Source organism: Symphodus melops, assembly GCF_947650265.1.
Source record: "Symphodus melops genome assembly, chromosome: 4".
Classification (NCBI taxonomy): Eukaryota; Metazoa; Chordata; class Actinopteri; order Labriformes; family Labridae; genus Symphodus; species Symphodus melops.
This window is the reverse complement of record NC_136694.1, coordinates 26,737,950-26,757,959: the sequence shown is the minus strand read 5'-3', so window position 1 is coordinate 26,757,959 and position 20,010 is coordinate 26,737,950. Positions and strand designations below refer to the sequence as shown.

The 20,010-nt window shown below is 41.6% G+C and overlaps 1 protein-coding gene across 2 annotated transcripts in view; it reads right to left on the bottom strand.

Moving 5' to 3' along the window:
• magi3b (membrane associated guanylate kinase, WW and PDZ domain containing 3b) overlaps window positions 1-20,010 on the bottom strand; it is a 159,593-nt gene that overhangs the window by 27,309 nt on the left and 112,274 nt on the right. For both annotated transcript variants that reach the window (XM_079341826.1, XM_079341827.1), the window contains exons 4-7: window positions 11,274-11,480; window positions 5,790-5,958; window positions 2,811-2,890; window positions 188-245 (exon numbers count right to left, since the gene is read on the bottom strand). In XM_079341826.1, coding sequence (XP_079197952.1) covers window positions 188-245; window positions 2,811-2,890; window positions 5,790-5,958; window positions 11,274-11,480 — 514 coding nt within the window. The remainder of the gene's footprint in view (window positions 1-187; window positions 246-2,810; window positions 2,891-5,789; window positions 5,959-11,273; window positions 11,481-20,010) is intronic.

Here is a 20,010-nt window from a genome sequence, read left to right as displayed (position 1 = left end):
ATTCATGTCGGTCCACTGCTAATGTACACTAAGCAGCCTGATATGCACTTGTGCTCCGATCCATCCAGAGAAATGCATTTGTGTGTTGAGCACAGAGCAGAAAACAGTTAGATAAAACAATTTGCGCTGATGATGGCAGTGTGAGTGGTTGGAAATTACAGACATCAATAAATCAATAAAAACTTACTCTACATAGTATGTGCCGTACTGTGGATCGTCAATTTCCTCCCAGCCGTAAGGTAACTCTGCAAAGAGAAAAATAGTGTGGTATTGTTATGTGTAAGGATGCAAATCAGGAGAACACAGAGAGATAACAGAGCAGACAAATCGTGTACATGTACTGCAGAGAAGGTGTGACAAGTTAAAGCTAACACACTCAGAGTCTGAAGTAATACAGCGTCATACACTCATGGTCTGTTTGATTAAATCTGTGATGGGAGATTAACATATTTATTCACAAGGATTCATAAAAACAACAGCATAGGTCATGAAAAAGTGTCTAAATGCCAAATGCTTAAAACTCAACAAGGTGTTATTTTTTTCTTTCTTGTTTTTTTATGTAGTCTTTAATGTTTCATTTCAACATTTACATTGAAAAGAAAAAAAATCCTGCACACTACTCTCGCTCACCGATTTATTAAAAAAAGTCACAACACAGCAAGGGACTGCATCGCTGTTTAACACCTCATTAAAAACATCATTTCAACAAATAAAGAGAAAATCTTTGTGCTTTAAAGTGGTTGAAATCTGAAAGCCTGATTGTTTGCATGTACAGCATCTCCGCCTACTCTTCACTTTTCAAAATCGCATCATTTTCCACTTTTCGATTTCGAGATGATTAATTACTCGTTGGCGTGAATCAACAAAGCTTTCAATCAAACCCGCTCCAAACAAGCAATTTATTTTGAACATCTTAGTTCATCTCAATTGAATCTATATGTATGATTCTGACAAACAGAAATTAGCTGCTGTTAAAAGCTGCTGTTGCTATGACACAAAGCATGTTGGGAGCAACCTTTGATTGAAATAAACAATGAATGCGGACAAACAACCTCTTCAGTCAGTTCGCTATTAGCAGGTCCATTCTTGTACTCTATGGATATTTCTTCAAAATTTTCCGGATTTTTTTGTTTGTTAATAAAGTAACTTAACTGTAATATCTTTCTAGCATGTTAAATGTTAAGAACATATAAAGGTAACAGTTAAAGTAAGTTAAATATAAGTGTAGCAGACAGAGAGAATGTGTGTGTGTGTGTGTGTGTGTGTGTGTGTGTGTGTGTATACAAGGAGAGCCCCTTAAAGGAGAAGCATGTAACCCTGACACCCAGTGTTTGAAGTGGTCAGTACTCCACTGGGTTGCCATGCAACATGTGATATGTTGCTGATGACACATCACCCTTTAGCTCAAGAATTATTTCTCCCCATTGTTTAGGGTGTGACACAATCAGCCTTAAGATTTAACCCATTTATGTGGCGAGGTATAGAAATAGTTAGCAGTTCTATTTTCCCCTCACTCAGATGTTAAGCACGAGAAAGCAGCCATGAAAATAGCCAACAATCATTTAGTGAACATTTCCCAGGTTTCAACAAGCAGGCCGGCTGGCAGGCCTGATGTCCGTCATGCGCTGATGAACATATCAGACGGAAGCAGAGAAGAGAGATAGAGAGAGGAGAGTTGTTCACGCAAGAGAGAGCTTTGGATTTGCTTTTCAGAAGCATCACACCAACTCGCTTTCTGTCCGCCTGTAAAAATCCATTAAAATCCGGCTGGAAGGGTCCAAGTCTTTCAGCGGAGGCTGCGCTCTGTCTCTGCCAGCACTTAAGCTTACATTAGCATCTGGGGGATAAAAAGGCACGTCTGGAAATCCTCAACCACAACTCGAGATCTCCCAAAAATTAGGCCACATGACTGGTATGCCTGGGGTGACTCTTAGGTTACACGTCATTTCAGAAAGAAGATACACAGTCATGGTTTACCCTGTTTCCTGTATCTGATAAAAATGTGCCAACATGGGAGAAGTTACAGATCATGTAATGTTAGGTATATGCAACAGCAGCGGCACTGGCAGCCATAATCCCTTTACATCCCTTTGATTGAGCCTAGTCCTTTTTCTTTCTTGAAAATCAAACGATGACAACAACAAAGCCTCTTGAACACTTTTAAGAAACAATCATCTTGATTTGTATTCTTTGTCTCCGTCCATCAACTAATATATTGACGTATATTTATATATATATATATATATATATATATATATATATACAGTAATAGAAAATCAGTGATTGATTTTAACGGCTCTGGCAAAAGGTAAATTAGCTGAAAATGTGAGGGGTGCTCTCCGTGATACTGTGGATGTAAGAGAGCAGATAAGTAGCCGAGAAAAACAGAAAGTGAAATCAATTAAATATTTTGCAGGCTTTTGGAAACAGACATGATGTTTCTGCTGAGAGCAGCAGGTAACAGCCAACAACATGTCCAGGATGATTCAAAAGTCCTGTGAGGATCTATGATCACATCTAACTGAACACAAACACCTTCATAGCCTTTCTACTAATGATGCCTGTGTCCACTGAGTGAGCCCTTCACATCGATTAAAGACACATCTCAGGAGTAAGATGGCTTATAGAAACGTATGATTCATTCATGTCTGTAGAACGGTCCTTCAGAGGTTTACTTCTAAGTTTTAGACTTTGAGTGCATCGCAGTAGAAGATGAACCGCTCCTCTTTACACAATTCTGTTTTTCTATTTGAGTGAAGAAAGTTGTGTAGCCATACTTTGTCCACCTGCTGAGTAGTGCAACATCGTACCTCCATCCTCACACTTCTCGGGGGGCTTCGCCTTCTTGGCCAGGCGGGGGTCCAACCATGTGGTTGTCTTGGTGTTATGACTGTGAAGCAAGAAGAGCAGCAGGTGTAAATAAGAGGAAGAAAAACCTGTGCAAGCAGCGACGCAAACGAAAGGATGTTTCACGACAATAAAACAACATTATCCTGTGTGTGAGTCTCTCTTAAGCACAACGTAGGTAAGTGGATCCATGAGCAAAACACCTGATCCATTGCTTTACCTTCAGCTGTCACTTTGTCACTTTCATGGTTTCGTGGCCTTTCAGATGGGAGGAGAAAAAAAAAACACCCCCCCTTCAGAATGTGAAACACGACAAACTCGCTCATCCTCACGTGTTCAACAACTGGGGTGTGTAATCAGGAGGAAAATCACAATGGTCCTCTGATATCTTCAGAGACAAATATGAATAAAACACACACACACACACACCCACGTACACACAGAGGCTTCTTAGGAAAAGGTTTGTTTACTAGTTCAGCTGCATTTAAAGTATGGATTTTTCTAGTGAAAGAGCTAAACATGTCTTAATATAAGGCAAAGAAAACAACAGCAGCGGTGGGAATAAGTGTGTTTATAACTTCCCGAAGATTTTGAACACAATGAGTGTGCGATCTTGATCATCTGAAGCCTCATCAGTCAAGTGTATTATCATAGAAGGAGCAGTATGTGTACAAATTATCCAATTCATTCTGATTCTCCTCGTGTTGTTGTTGTCGAGCCGCCGCTTTTTCTCATCATCCGGTGATGAGAAATGAAGTCCTTGTAGATCACACAGCCGTCATTAAACACACAGAATCACACCTCACCACACTGCTGTGCTGATTAGACACTGACTTTTATACGAGTCACATTATGCATAAGGAGGAAGACGAAGAAGAGGAGTAAACATCACACTGCATCTCATCAGACCCACTCTTTTATTTTTAACATCTTACACACACCTCCCACTGCAGCTGTAAGATGATATAATTAACACAAGGAAGTATTCTCCAGATGAATTTCAACTTTCATCACCCAAGCGACAACATACAAGACACATGATAAATCAGCCTATCACAGGACAGCAACTCATGCAGACAGGAGGTCAAGAGAACGGCCAGACTGATCCAAGCTGATAGAAAGTCAGTCTATAAGTCCTTGATTGAGCCCTGGGAGGAACTTTTGTGAGTAGACTAGGCTGCATCTGTTACCTCTTTGATGATGATGTCGTGTATGGGAAGTAGCGCGGGGAATCTTTGGGTGTCTCACGATTCGATTTGGATTCAGATTCTTGGGCTCATGATTCGATTGAGAATCTGTTTTTGATTCAAAACGATTCTGGATTCAATCTTTCAATGGGTACATATTTAAGGGTCTACTCCAGTCATCTGTGAGACTGGCTGATTTTCTTACTGCTCCTTTTTTTCTTCCCCAGGAGGAAAACTCTTACTGCTTTCTTTGATCAGTCAAATGCATCGCTCAATGTCTGCTGTGAAAAAGCAAGCAGTTTCTGACATTGAAAGCCATCAGAAATAATAAGAAAGGCACAATAGGGGGCCCCTTTGCATTTAGTGATGAAATAGTTGTGATCAAAAAAGCTGCCAGAAACAGAAAAGTGCAGATGAACTTCAACATCTGTCAAAGAGAGAAAGAACCATACTTTTCAGAGTACCAGTGTGAGCGAGAGGGCTAGAGATCAGCTGAAGACTCATGTCTGTTTGTGCATCGACAGAAACATGTGCTGCCTCTCAGAGTGTCCTGCAGGACGCTCTGGATAAACACTAAAGACATCTCAACCTCAGAGCGTGACAGGAGCAACCAGGACGACTCTCTGCTGCTCGCTCTGGCGTAAGACATTGAAATCAACGTTGAAAATAAGACCAGAAAAACATTTCCCAAATCTCTTGCAGGAAAAACTCTAACGCTACATCTGCTTACAGAAACTAAAGACATTTAGATATTACGCAGCCGATTACATTAACTCCTGATGCTTTTTCTTAAACTCTTGATCATATCCTCAGTGTGTACACAGTTAAGTATTCTGTCTGGTGTAAATGAACTGCTCTATAGTTCTCATCTTTGACAAGCCTAAGTTTTCTTTTAAAATTATTAAAAGGCCTGTATCATATGAACCATGTCCCAAATAAAGCCAGGGTCATCTCAAAGACTCAAGTTAATAAAAGCCTGTAGTGCTGCGGTGCAGATAGCCGGTGGTTGGGTCACAGCTCGGGCTTTGAGTCCAGCCTGTGGCTCGTTTCCTGCATGTCATTCCCCAATCTCTCCCCGGTCTCCTACTCCATCCACTGTCCTGTCTCAATGAAGGCAAAAAGCCCCAAAATAAATCTTAAATAAATACAGAAAAGCTTTCGTCTAGACAGTTTGTATCTTCGTGGTTGTTTGCTTCTGTCATAGAGGCATCAGTATTCATTTAGCTTTAAATGCTCAAATCATAAAAAAACTGTTCTGACTTGTACAAAGGAAGGCTTTATTTCAGGACTTTACGAGTTTCCGCTCGATGTGCAGGGTTTTATTTTACCAGTGCTTCCCTGTCAGAACAATTTGACTTTTTATCAGCCAGCAGTTGAAATTCAAAAAAAATCCCCATAGATGGAAGAATATTTTCTATGATGTGATAAACTGTCTCAAATTTAGCATAAAAAGTTTTTGGTGGGTGCAAGACAAAAGTAGTGGCTCTTACTGTTATCTGCTCAGGATCTCTTTATTGTTTTTGTATTCCACAGCTCATTGGAACTTTTGCAAAACAAAACTAAGGTAGGTTAGTTCTACAACAAGATAAAAAGGTCCAAAAAGTCCATCCTATGCGACCAAAAAGCAGCTTACATATTTATCTGATTACTGCTTTTAAATGCATTACTTTCAGTGGATGGTCATCAATCAGCCGGTTGACTTGTTGTTGCAGCTCTAAATGACCACATGAACCGTGAGGTTTGTGTCCCACTTACTCTATGAAGTAGACCATGCCGGTCTCAGTGTAAGCCATCTCCCAGTTGAGGGGCAGAGGCTCCAGGCTGTCATCACGGGGCAGAGAGCTCCACGTGCGGAAGTCCATGGTGCTGCTGGACTGGGTGTAGCTGGGCACAGATTTCCTCCAGTCTGCCCCCTCTTTGTGTTCTGAAAAGAGAGAGAGAGAGAGAGAGAGAGAGAGAGAGAGAGAGAGAGAGAGAGAGAGAGAGAGAGAGAGAGTGAATAGTGGTTGGACGGAGCAGAAAGTTCGCCCGCAGGAACACCTCTGCCCTCCTGTTTTTTGTACAGTTGCAGCAGGAAAGAGGAGGCAGAGCCGATGTCACTGTTTGGATTTGCATGTGAGCGATGGTGTGAGTGTGTGTGTGTTTGCTCGCCAAAGGGCTGTTTTGCATTTGCATGTGCACACAGCGTTAGTGCTTCTGCCTGTGTGTGTGTGCGTACCTTCCCTGTGGGTTGCAATGATAGAGGCAGGGATTCACACTAGAAAGGGCCATTTGAGCCCCAAGGCGGTTTTTGTATGACTAATATTTTACTGCTGCTCATCACATAAGTTCTATTGCATTTGTACATTCTCCCCTTTAATTTGAAATCGCTCTGCGATGACTATGAAACAAACAACAAAGGCTCTCCTAATTCACTCAGAACATCATGCCTTCCCTCAGAGGATGCTAAAAAGGAATGAAACACAAGTGCTTTTCATCTGTCTCTGTTTTATGTGGAGCAACAGAGGATGATGCCAGAGGATGCTACTCAAACAACATAAAAGCATTTCTGGATGATGTATTTCTTAAAGCTAATTCCACCTGTGTTGTAACCGAGGTCTGAGGGAATACTCAATACTGATTGGCTACAGGGTATCAATTTATTCATGACAATAGACAACTCTGAAGTATTCCCGTAAGTCCACCATTACTAAACAGTGTGCTGGCTGAGTTTGGGGGCAGTGTTCCTGTTGAGTTCAGGTCAGTGATGGCTCTTGGGTAGAAACTGTTTTTGAACTTTGATGGTTTTGTCTTGAGGGTCCTGAATCGTCTTCCAGCTCGCAGCAGAGAAAAGAAGAGGTTGTTCTACAGTCTAGAGTTATTTTGGTAACACCAGGAGTATTTCAGCTTCTTCTCATAGTCACTGACTGTCCTAACTCCATGTACAGTAAACTATAGCTTCCTAGCTTAATGCCAGTGCAGATCACTAAAACCTCCAGTAATATGTATAAGCCTCTAGAGGCTTGTCGAGAAAATGGTGTGACTACAGTAACATTATAATTATTGCAGTTTTGTGTGTGTGTGAAAAATCCAACTATAGAGCAGCATCACCTTGTTCTATGTCAACACTTTCTTTTTCTCGCAATGAAAATAAACGTGTCCTGCTAGATGTCATATGTGCTCCAGCCTGTAAAAGCTTGAAGGAGCAGCCTGGAGGAAGAGTTTGAAGGAGAGCTGAGGTCATTAAGTTCACAGCAGGGTGAGAGCCTGCTCGACCATACAACCCAGATGGGTTATAAGCGTGGCCGTGGGGGGGGGGGGACAGTGAGGTTAAGGATGATAAGGGTAGTCTGAGCTAAGATTAGGGAAATCTGCAGCGAAGAGTGCGAGACACTCAGAGCTCATTTTTTTCCATTAACCTCTTTTTTCATTCGAGCATAATTCTGCCCATCTATGGCCGCTCTGAGACTCTCTCTCCTCAGCTGCTGGCTGAAGCGGAGCAGTCATTTGTGACTGGTTCCATTCCTTAAAAAGAACTCCTGGATGTGTGGGCATCAGTTTGTGTTTGATTTCAGTATGACAGGGGCGGTTGGGTAAACAGACTTTGGATTTCTGCGAATCCTTTGTACAGCTGAGCAAGCAGTGTTTGAGATTTGCCTGTCAAAACAATGTTTCACTCTATAAAAAGAGAAAAGGAAACATTTCCAGCATGGACTTGGCTCAGCATTAATTTCTGTTCTCTTATTAGCAGAGCCCTGGTATGGTGCACAGTATGTCATCTATTTCTGTGCGGGCCTGTTGTCCTTGTGCACATTAAGGACAGATTATTTCCTCAGAGAGCCGAGGAGTCCTGATTGATCACACGCAGTGTTCTTCTTTCTGGATGGGTCTTTGTCAAGGTGACCTGTGGCACAGTTTAATATAGGAAATAACTGAAGAGGCATTTCTGTGGAGTTTTATCAACAGGGTTAACTGCAAACTCCAAATGCATCAGGAAAAAGTCAAATTGGAGAGATGTATGTCATCAATGTTTGACACTAAATGTGGCTGTTTGCAGATAAGTATTTATTGTTTATATTAAAAAAAGACATTTGTGGAGCACTGGTGGCCGGGGTCCATGTACAGAGGCTGTCAGGTGTGTGTCTGCAAGGGACATTTCATGTGCAATATATATCACTATTTGTCACTTACTGAGTGATGAGTGATGCTTGTTTATATATATGTTGTTTTGTTACCTTCCAAGGGACTGCCGTTGTGAATTAGCCTACGGCTAACTCTGGTGCAATGTATCAAATGCAGATGTTACATTTGTGTTTTAATTGCATATGGTCCCTTACAAATAAAGTTGAATAGAATTGAATTCCCCCCCACTGTCCTGTCTATCCAATAAAGCCCCACAATAAATCTAAAAATAAAGAAACAAACAAAAATTAAAAAACATTGTCTAGCTGCAGTTGACATCTTCATTTTAACTTAGATAGGAAAGTGGAATATTAGCCAAACATAAACGTTCATCTGCAATAGAATTACGAGTCTGTTAAATTAATCATTAAAACTTTTTTTTTTCAATTGCAGGTAAAGTTTGCTTATCTTTAGACTTGTTGATTAGTCTAAATCTGAATTTGCATTTAATTGGAAATTAGTAACTAGGGACATCCCTATTGGACAAAATGACTTCCAGCAAATCAAAAAGCAGGTTAAGGGATACAGGAGCCAAATTAATATCTTTGTCACTAAAGCATGCCAATCTAACATGTGACTTATCATCATGCTAGCATATTCCAAATGATGGAAGCAACAAAGACACAGCGGACAGTCGGTTCACTTTGGTCAGTGACAGCAACCTGCCCACCTCTCAGTATCTCACTATTATTATGACTATTAGCCTCCATATAATACAAAACTGATGGGTATTAGAAAAAGATTCGGCCACTTTACAGTTGCGGCCAATAAAAAAATGAGGTAAATGGACCAAATGTTGTTTTTTTTAATCAGTATATAAACATGTTCATTTTTACTGTTCGAATGGGCATGTTGATATGGGGATTGTCGCTACATGTAGTTGTGTCATGTATGGAAGGAAAAAAATACAGCTGTTCATGTCGGATATCTCATGCACACACAGCAGGATGTTAGAATATAAGAACATAATTCACAACAGGACACAATAAATATCGTTGTGTGAGCCAGTGGGAGGTACAACTCATCTCACATGGTCTCATTTGATCTCACGTGATCTCGTGAGGGTAGCAGGCGTAAACAAAACAAAGACTGACAACAACCCTCTGCAGAAAGCTCAACAAGTCTTCACGGGGAAATGTTTGGGCAGATGCAGTCAACTCTGTTCTTCAGCAAAAACTGGAGGTGTGATGTGAACTGTCAATGTAAATTTCTATCAGCTGTCATATGCTAGTTAATGCAAGCCTCAAGGGCTAATGTTTACTGTTGCTTGGTAAACTTGTCATCTGCTTCATCTTATTTTAAATTCCCTCTCTCTCATTGGCTAATGATTCCTGAGGAAAGTACGGATAAAATCATGTAGGTTTCAATCATGTCTGATTTCAGTGAAGCAGCTTCATGTGTCTGGATCTGTAAACTCATAGCACTGATGGACGACCTGGGACTTTTGGAGACTGGCCCCAGACCACGTTTCTATTTTTATCATGGAGGAATGAATGGGTTATGAATTGGTCCAAAAGGTCCTGTATTCTGAGAACTGCCTAACAGTCAAAACTCAAAAGAGATTGACAAGAACAAATAGGATATCATTAAATATTTTTGATCATTAATTTTCAGTCCGTCAACCAGAAGAGTCAACTAATCATCTCAGCTGTACTTCAGAATAAAAGCAGGCCCTGTTTTTTCTGATCCTGCCATTCACATCTTGTACTTTCTCCAAAGCAATGTGCAGGAGGTCTTAATGGCATGATTGTATTGACCTTATTGTATTGAATGTAATTGATTGAGGGAGATGCTACAACTATAATTATAAAAGACTTGGATCTGTTTAGGGTAAAGCTGGACTGAATCCAATTATCCTTGAGATGAACTCAGACAGGATTCAGGTCCAGTGTTTGGGATAGCTGATTAATGCAAATAAGCTTCTGGTAGGTTCTTCATGATTCAGAACAGGTCCAACATGTTCAATTCTTTCTACTGACGGCACCACAAACAAAATCATACACACCTTCTCTGTAAGGGGATTGCAGAGGCAGACGGAGATTTTTAATTATCTTGGAAAATCTGCTGTTTCATGATATATATGATATATATATATATATATATATATATATATATATATATATATATATATATATATATATATATATATATATATATATTCACAATTTAAAATTATAACAAAAATAAATGTTCTTGATTCCTTTCTTAAATCATTTGCCTCTGAATACATGTGAAAAAACGTCCACCATCACAGTGTGCATTGCGTATGCATGGAGCCGCCGTAATGGAGCGGAGCAGACATGCAGTTCACACACCCACAGACTGCAATCTCAGAGCTCAGTACGGAGCAGCACTGTTGGAGTGCTGAGGCAAAGACGTTCCCACGGTAATGACAGAGTCACTCGCTACAATGTGCGATAATACGATGAATGCGATTAAAAAAAAATAAAAACCACACATATAGACACATCAACAAACACACATGAGGACAATGTTCTGAACCATCAAAACAGAGTGTATAATTCTGAAAATAAACCGGATGTTTTTATGTTGTTTTGATGTCTCACTTCCTGTCCCACTTGATCTGCTCTGTGGTAAATGAATGTGCCGTGCTCCCACATCCAGCAATAATAGAAGCCTTGCTTATCTGCTGCAGAGGCTTCAGACTGCCGGAGCTGAGACACATCTGGTGTAATTTAGCCGTAAGAAGTAAACCTTGGGGAAACATTGGATACTATTAGCGTTGCTTGTGCAGCAAAAAAAAAAATCATCCTGGAATGATTAATAAATAGGTTAAGTTTGTTGCTATCTCAAGAGAAAAAAACAAAGGAAGAAGCATAAAACACTCATTTCACTGCTTTTTTTATGTGATGGGTTTAGATCAGCATGGAATGGTTTTGTCGTCAAACCCCCACTGGGCCCATCAAAGTGCATACAATCTGCGACAAGCCAAAGTCTTCATGTCATGCACGACAGTGACATTGACCTAACATGGCAATTCTGCAACCAAAGGACAAACTCAGTACAGCACAATCTCCATTATTTAACATGACATCCTAAGCTATGACTTTTACTGACCAGGCAATCCATTGACCAGCGGTGGCCTCTCGTCATCGTCTTCCTCCTCAGGGACCGCACTGTCCTTCCTGTCCATCTTACTGACTGAGGTGGTGCGCTTCCTGGGAACCTCGCCACCGTAGTCTTCATCAAACAGAACCTGATCCACCAGGTCGGGCTGCACGAGGTTGGGCTCCGCTGGAGGCTTCGGGGTCCCATAGTAGTTACCTTAGAAAGTAAAAGTTGGCAGAGGCAGAGAGAGAGGGGGATGGGAATGAGACATTTAATGTATTAATAAGAAGCAAGACACAGCAAGCCCTGAATTTAAGCGCAGGATTGCAGGTATAGAGCATTTATTTTTAATTTCCCAGCCTGCCGACAATATCGGCCGATACTAGCACATCCAGTGACTATTGGTATCGACTACATTTCATTTGTGTTGCACTAGCAGTTCTCTTTCGCCTGCAGAGTGTGCTCGATGCTGCACAGTTATTTTCCAGTTGAGTGACCATCTTTCTAAATGGTATAGATTTTCCATGAGTGTTTGATAACTGCATTTGAGAGATCAACAGAATAAATGTGGATATTCTTATTTAGCACAACAGATCAAAGACAGATCTATGAAAGATATTGGCCAGTTCTGGGGGAGGAATAGCGGGTCTTTCTGGGCACTGCAGCTGTCCCCCACAGTGTGAAGACATGCAACAGGACCAACTGGTCACTCTAAAATGTCCCATAGGTATGACAGTGAGTGGATGTCCTTCTCTATGTTTTAGCCCTTGGACTGACTGGCGACATGTCCAGGGTGTACTCACCTCTTGCCCAGTGCCCCCGGCCCCTCACGATCCGAGTTACATTATTACTGTCCATGGAAACAATATCTGACTGGGTAAGAAACAACTAAGATAACATGATGGTTCAGAGAATCTTTCACGTTTATTAGAGCAAGAACTGGAATCAGAGGTAACTTCAGGAGAGGGGGAAACCTTTTTGGTGAGACTATAAATCAAGTTTGCCCCCCTTTGAGAGTGTAGAAGACCCCCTATGTGAAGCATTTATGTGTGGAATTACCCCCATTTTGGGAAACCAATTTCAGGCTCTGACTACAGTCGGTGTGTGTCGTATTTGAGACGCAGTGGGAGAGATCAACCACCGTGTCTTACATTCACCTCATTTAAATCAAGAATTAAATCTCTAAATGTCACGCACCGGCAGTCAAGATTGACTCCTTACAAGTTTCAGGGGACTTCATCCTCTGCGTGGTTTTCACGTCGCTTCACCCCCTGCTTTGTTTCCCCTCGATAACTGCACCACAGGGCTGTCATGACTCATGTAGCATTAAAATCACTTCACTCGGTATTTGCCAGCAACTAATTACACTGATCAATGAATACAGCAATTATCTACCTCTCAGCCGGCTTTTTTCCTAATGAAGAAAAACCTCATGATTATAAATATTCAGAAGGATAACGGCGCTCTGTGAAGAGAGGGGGATAGAGTGCAAAACTTTGTTAAATGATTTCCTCATTTAGCCTACTGTGTGATCTATCTATGTGCGGCTGCTGAGCAGTATGTGGAACTCAATTTAGGCGTAGAAGAATGCGATTATTCAAACTCTATTAGGATTATAAATAATGTGCATGCTAATTTCCACCCCGACCATTCATTATGGGTATTTGTTTGCTAAATGCTGCTCCCTCGTATGTGTCCTGGCAATAATATCGAATCATTTTTTTGGGAAATCCATTTGTCAGGTCAAATATTTACTTGCTTCTCACAAAAAAAGTGATAATGAGATTGAGCCTTCTCAGCTGAAACATGATTTATAATGAGATTAATTAAAGAATAGGGAGAGATACCACTGGGAAAAAGGGGATTTCAGCTATTTAATTAGCCTCCATTAAGTTGATCATATTTTCATGTGGACCCAGCAGCACACGAGACCATGGAGTTATAAACCTTTGATGCACTTAAGCGTGAACATGCAGACATCACAAATGCCATTCTGTAAGAGCAGCATTTATCAGCGCAAGATCTTTTTATAGCTCGCACCAAAAGGGGTGGGGGGGGGGAGGTTGAGCTGACAACAGCATGCACGCCAGAAAGAACAGAGGGCTCTGAGGAGCACATCACAGTCACTCCAGCAGCTTTACAGCATGGTACTGTAACACCAAAAGAGCTCTTCAGAGCCCATCTCCACTCCAGTGCCGGCCTCATCTCCTCAGGCCTGCTGACGACAATACTCAGCAAAACTGGGTTAATGCAGCTCTGCTCGTCTTCCACAAACCAGCCGGAGTGATGAGGAGGAGAAAGAGGCGTGATGAAAGCCTGCCCCTCCTCCGCCTTGTCGCTCCACTCTGTTTACTAAGCGACACTCATCCGCATTTGTCAGAGATGGCTTCATTAACACGGCTGGCACCACGATAGCAAGGAGAGATTGGGTCTGTCGGCTAATCCCCGCCTGCCTCCTGCCACACGCTGACATTCATCAGCCAGGCGCTACCTCTGTGATTAATTACGTACAAACATGTCTCTTGGCCCCTGATAAATGTTTGTCGCAGATATGAAGGTGCGTGAAAGCGGCGCGTCAGTGAAGATTTGTGGCACCATTTGCCTTAATAAATGGAGGGAAGCCTTCGTAAGCTGATGAGTAGGGGAGCTTGTCTGACGTTAGTTGTGATCCGGGTGTCACAGAGTTGATGAGGCAAGAAGAGTGAGTCTCCTGTTACAAAGTGCGTGCAGGCAATTTCATGGTGATAGGAATCAGCCTCTGATAGTAAAAGGACTCCTGTTGTCAAGGGCGATGTGTAAACGCTTCTCAAGGTCACACATCATCCCAACATCACAAACCTGGTGACAAAGACAACAAACTACACAACCACCCAGTGCATCAACACATTGCTGTTATTGAACAAATTCTGCACTCACATCCAATTTAACCTCCCAGTCTGTTTTCCCTCTTTGTTAAAATCCAGATCATTATCACAATGGGAATCCCAAAACCCATGATTTAAAAGGGGATCCACTTTTTTGGCTTTCCTCTGTAGCAGATTAGTCATTGGCAAAAAGGAAAAGCTTTCTATGTGCAAAATTTTAGTTTCCTGGCATCCGTCCCTCCAGTCTCACACTTCACTGCACCAAACCATTTAGTTCTTGTCCGTCTGCTCTGTTCTGCTCTCAAAGACTGACCCAACCTCAACCTCGGAGACGCCGAGACTGAATGGAGACCAAAAACCCAGAAAGACTCGCTTGAAGCGCCTGGCACAGATGGCTCATGTGTCTGCTTGGCAGGCGACCTGGGACCCTCTGGACCCATTATGGGGCAACAAGGGTGTACAGGATAAAGAGCAGTCTGAACCCACGGAGACAGATTGAACCTGGCTACTGTGCAAGTGTTGTGTCCTGTTGTGACCTCTGATCAGCCTAACTTCGGAAGAGGTTTTCTCCGACCTCACGCTCAGTGTTTGAAGTGAAAATGCTGTTTTCCTCTATTAAGATGTATGAATGAGAGGTCTATTGGAGATCTGACAATTGTGATCTTTTCACTGTCACCTGGTCATAGTAGTGAAACGACATCTGAGAAATATTTCATTCTAAAGCAATACAAATGATAACCCACAATCCTACTGGAAAAGCTAGCATTCAAACACTATTTTAGCCAACTAAATCTTTGTGTTTATGTTGTGTTAAGTATCAAACTGTATTATGGCTTTTAGCTTCTACCTAGCTAACATCTTGTTTGCTGGTGTAGCATTAATGATTCTTCTTGCCACCACTTCATTCTTTTTTATTTTACTACTTTAGTAGATACTGTCGATAACTTATTCTTATGAGTTGACCCTGTGTACTTCATGGGTACTTCAAGTGACACATAAGCGCCCTGTGCTGGGGCTCCTGATCAGGGGCTCCTGATTTTAGCGGCGCAGCCTGTGTACACCTGAATTTTGATGTTCCTTTGGTGAGTGGTTTTGTAACTAGTTTAACCATATCTCTGAATGCAACATTAAACACTTCTCTGAAGATATCGTTTTTAATAATGCTCACCACATTGTTATGCTTTGCTAGCTTCACTGTTGATCTTCTTGGTGTAGCTTGCTAACCACAAACAGGTGGCTAAATGATCTGTTTCTGCATTTTAGCATGTTTAGGAGCATTTTATGTGAGAGACCTGAAATGCCCTTTGGTTGTTATCAGACTAAGCAGTGGGCTGCTGCTCAGTCAAACAACACAAGAGAGAGTAAACAACCCAGCACTAGCAACTTTCTTAATTGTACACCTCTTTTTGTGTGAACTCTGTTATCCAAACTAAAATGGTTGTCGTCTATCCAAATAAAAAAAATTAAGAGCTAAAAACTGTTGTCAACAAAAAGAAAAGGACTTTCTACGCAGGTGATTCACTTGATAAGAAGACTGTCTCAAGAGAAGTGACGAATGAGATAGTCAAGGTCAAAACAAATTCTAAGAATGAAGGAGAAACGTAATTCAGCAGCGGACAAATTAGAGTACCCTGGCAAGGAACGGTAAATAGACTTGAGCTTGAATAGCGCTTTTCTTGTCTTCTGACTACTCAAAATGCCTTTACACCACAAGTCACACTTACCCATTCATACACTCATGCTCATCAGTGTTACCACATCCCATTCGTATAAAATCACATGCCGTTGACAAAAGTGTCTTGCCCAAGGACACATCGGACACGTGGCTGCAGGAGTGGAGAATTCTTCCAGACCTGCAGTCGAGAGGCGTCCGACTGTACTAGCCACAGACGACCAATGACATCAATGACTTCCATTAACCATTACACAAGTCAAGAAATGTGTCAGCATTAACAGGGTGGTCCACCCTGATATGTCACACACGTTTCGAAGGTGTGATTTTTACACAAGATGTTTCAAGGTTAAGGGACTCTCTTGAAGCTCGGAGATATCTGCTTATATCCCAAGATCCCCCCACCCCAATTGTGTCTGTGGGCGCACTCTGAGATTCTGTACCGACAAGCTCAGTGAGGATTATTCTAAGCTTTTTCAGATGTGTGCTGATCTTTGTCAGCTTCTTTGAAATTAGAAGACTTCCACAATAATTCCCCATTAAAAGAAAAAAATATATATATAATGAAAACTTAATGAGTACAGACTTGTTGCTTTTACATCACTTGCAATGAACATTTGGGAGAGAATCTTAAACAATGAGGTTGTCGCCTTAGTGTACGACAAACTAAATCCCTTGCTGTTTGCCAATCAAGCTGGTAAAGGGGTAGCAACCTTGAAGAAAGCTGTACAGAATTATAACAGCATTTGAGCTTTCCACCATGACTGTGACTCGAGTGGAAAAACCTTGGCAGCCTTGTGTGGCAGCCTTGTGAATATGGTCAATGGATGGCAGAAAATGAAGTATGAGTCTAAGAGAGGGAGTTTAAGAGGAAATTAAGCGTACCATGCATTAAATGACTCCTATAATGTACTTTATAGGTGGAGAAGAAATTGTTTTACATGAACCATTAACATAATGAGCATTCCGCCAAGTCATTTGGGACTATTAGCAAGACCATTATGTTTAGCTAACAATCCCATTAGCTCGGTACCTTGAGCACAACTCGCTAACTGAACACTTTTAAACTGGAGGTAATTCATGAGCTCTTCAAAGCAGGAATGTAACCTGTCTTGGAAAGCCCCTGACCTTGTTTATATCTTTCCCCATAGAAATAAAAATGAGCAGTTCAAGTTCAAACGAATGCGGTAAATCCCATTCCTCCATCCAAATTACCCTGTGCTACTGTTTTTATGTTCAGTGTGCTGCAAAAAATCATCTACACATAATCTATACTGTAAAGATAACTACCTGATGTTTACGTCCTGTACATATTAGTCTTTAATTACTTGTTTATATTTTTATTTTATTGGAGTTTATTGGTAATATTTAATGTTCACATTTGTACAAAGAGAGCACAGTCTACTGAAGTTAAATTCCTTGTGTGTCAAACATACCTGGACAATAAAGCTCATTCTGGTTCAGCTGAGAGATCAGCACTCTGCCACAGTGGCCAAGCAGTGCTTGTGCTGACCAGGTTTAAGAGACGAGGAAGAAGAAAAAAAGGGGGAGGGGGGCACTGTCAGAGTGTTCAGCTCTCTCTCTCTCTCTCTCTCAGGGATTGCATCCTGGAGCTTCCGACTTCTCAGAAGCTAATCCGCACATCTGTACACAGCCAATGCAGTCATGCCTTTCCATGGCAAAGGGTGTTCCCGTCGGGAGCTGAGGAGCACAGCGTGTCTCTCTATCAACTCTCTCACTTTCTCTATTCTGCTCTCCTTCTCAGTTCACTCTCCATCTCGCTGTCTTCCTACGGTCACTCTCTATAAAAGGTGTAAATCCCTCCTGGATTCAGCTCAGAGAGGAAGGACAACTCGTGGGCGATCTGGCAGCTCCCGAAAGCTGATCTTCGAGTGAGATGATCTACACGAACGCATGAAGAGACAGCATTCGTTTTGTGCGAGCTGACATGAAAGTGTGTGCTCCTGCATGCTAGTATGCCTAATGTGTTTCTTCCACCGTGCTCCAAAAAAGGGGTAAAGCTTGTGGACCAGTGTCATAAGGATCAGAGGCAGCTGCAAAAAAAAAAAAAAAAAAAAAAAAAAACTGCTACCAAAGGCCCATTGCATGTTACAACATTCACTTCACCATCCATAAATGGACACACCAACTTCAAAAAATGCACCCAAGCACATCCACAAAAAGCTACACTGAGCCATAAGGCACTTTTTCTTTGGATGAGGATTTGACTTTATCTTTTAATTCTCCCTCGTAGTAGAAGCACGGCATTGCTGCTGAATGAGGGGATGGTGCTGAGAAGGTCCACTCACGTGACCAGAGGTTGTCCCTTAAGCATTTAGAAAAATCCTCTCCCATTTCACAGAAGCCGGGATTTGCAGCGAGAAAGAATGAGCTTAAAGAGAGCGGGAAGATTATCATGTTATTGCCATAATCATTGCGCAATGTGAGAAAAATCCTCCGCTCCAATCCCCTCATGACACAAATACACAGCGACCGTCTGACTTTCAGAGACCTCTCAATACGGGGCAAGTGATTACTCTCTATTGTAGAGTAAGGTGTTACGAATGGTAAATGCTTCGCCATTCTGCTAAAAGGAAATCCCTACTTGTGTAAACTTATTATTGGAAAGAACATGATGGCGCTTGTTGAAGGAAAATATCAGCCAGCACTGATTTGTTCACGACGAAAAAGGTTCTTTCAAACAAACACTAGAGGTACTTTGAATCATTCTCGAAGTTCGAGTTCAACTTTTGCACAAGCCGGAGCTTCGCGGCCCGAGTCTGTGAGAAAAGAGAGAGGGAGGAAAAGGACGAGTCTGGTTCATCCCATGAATAAAGCATGACTTGAGAGTAAGAACACAAGTGGGACCTCCTGATGTGTGACTGTGCAGCCAGCCGGTGGGAGCAGCAGGTTGACTGGTTTACATAAGGTCACCATCAGGTGCTACAAGCTGCTTGCATGCTAACACCGCCCTTATTTAAATATCTACTGTATATTGGAACAGACGCATAAACACACACAGGGAGGCACATCGTCTGCACTGAAAAATTAAAGAACATCTGTTCTTGTGGAGGACACACATGCGCGCTTAAAAAAGATCAATGGCATATTAAGTGAGGACTTTAGAAAGGTGTACATTGTAACCTCTGTGTTTGGACGTGTCCTGCTGAATAAGATGAAATCAAAATAACAATGTAGAAATGTGAATTAATGTTGGAATTGCTAACTCTATAATACATGGATTTGAGACTACTCTTTGATTTCTCCTGCATGCATTAAGAACAAGTCTAGTGGTAGAACTTAATCAGGGGAAGACACTGTGATTTCAGCTCCATTCTGAACCCAGCCACACGTTTAAAGTATGCTGCTTTCGACTGGTTGAATGATTTTCTACTTTGTTTGAAATTTGAGATGTACGAGTACATACACTCATTGTTTGATGCAGACTGGGGTTGAGTGTTTTTGATGGTGGCAGTGACTCAGTCTGTAGAGACTTGCGTTGGAAACGGGAGGGTTGCCGATCAAGTTCCAGTGAGGAGCGAAGTGTGGAAGTTGGTCTGGTAGTTGGAGTAGTGTCAGGGCACTGCAGAGATAGCCTTGAGCAAGGCAACAAACCCCACACAATGTGTGTGTAGCAGCCCCTCTCTGACATCTCTCCACTAATGCATGTCCACAGTTCCTGTGTGTATTTTGGACCTGTGTGTGTGAGGAGCATGACTCCTAGAAACAGTGTAAACCAGAATTTCTCACAGGAATTAATACATTATAAAAATTAGAATTAAAGTTATAATATTTGAGCTGCCATATGAGAAAACTGAGATACATCTGACCTCAACTCCTGTCTGTAGGCGTTTTAAGAGGAAACTTTATTGACAATAGTCTATGTAACATCCTGACATAACAAGTACAGTGTGAGCAGAGCAATCATGAGCTTCGGTTGTGCATCAGGAAGGACTTATTCGTAGTGTCAGATCGCGCTCCACAACGACATTTTTAGAATCATACAGTAACGTGTACTCCCCACCTTAACATTTTCTCATTTCATCTAATAATTTATTTTTACTATAAATTAATTAAAAAAAATAAAAAAGGCAACTCTCATGCTGAGCCAACATTCAAGAAACAGAGGTGTGTTTTAAGGTTTGATTTAATAACAGCAGTGTGGGGGACAGCTGAACTCATGGTGGAGCGTTTCAAAGCTGCAGGTGAG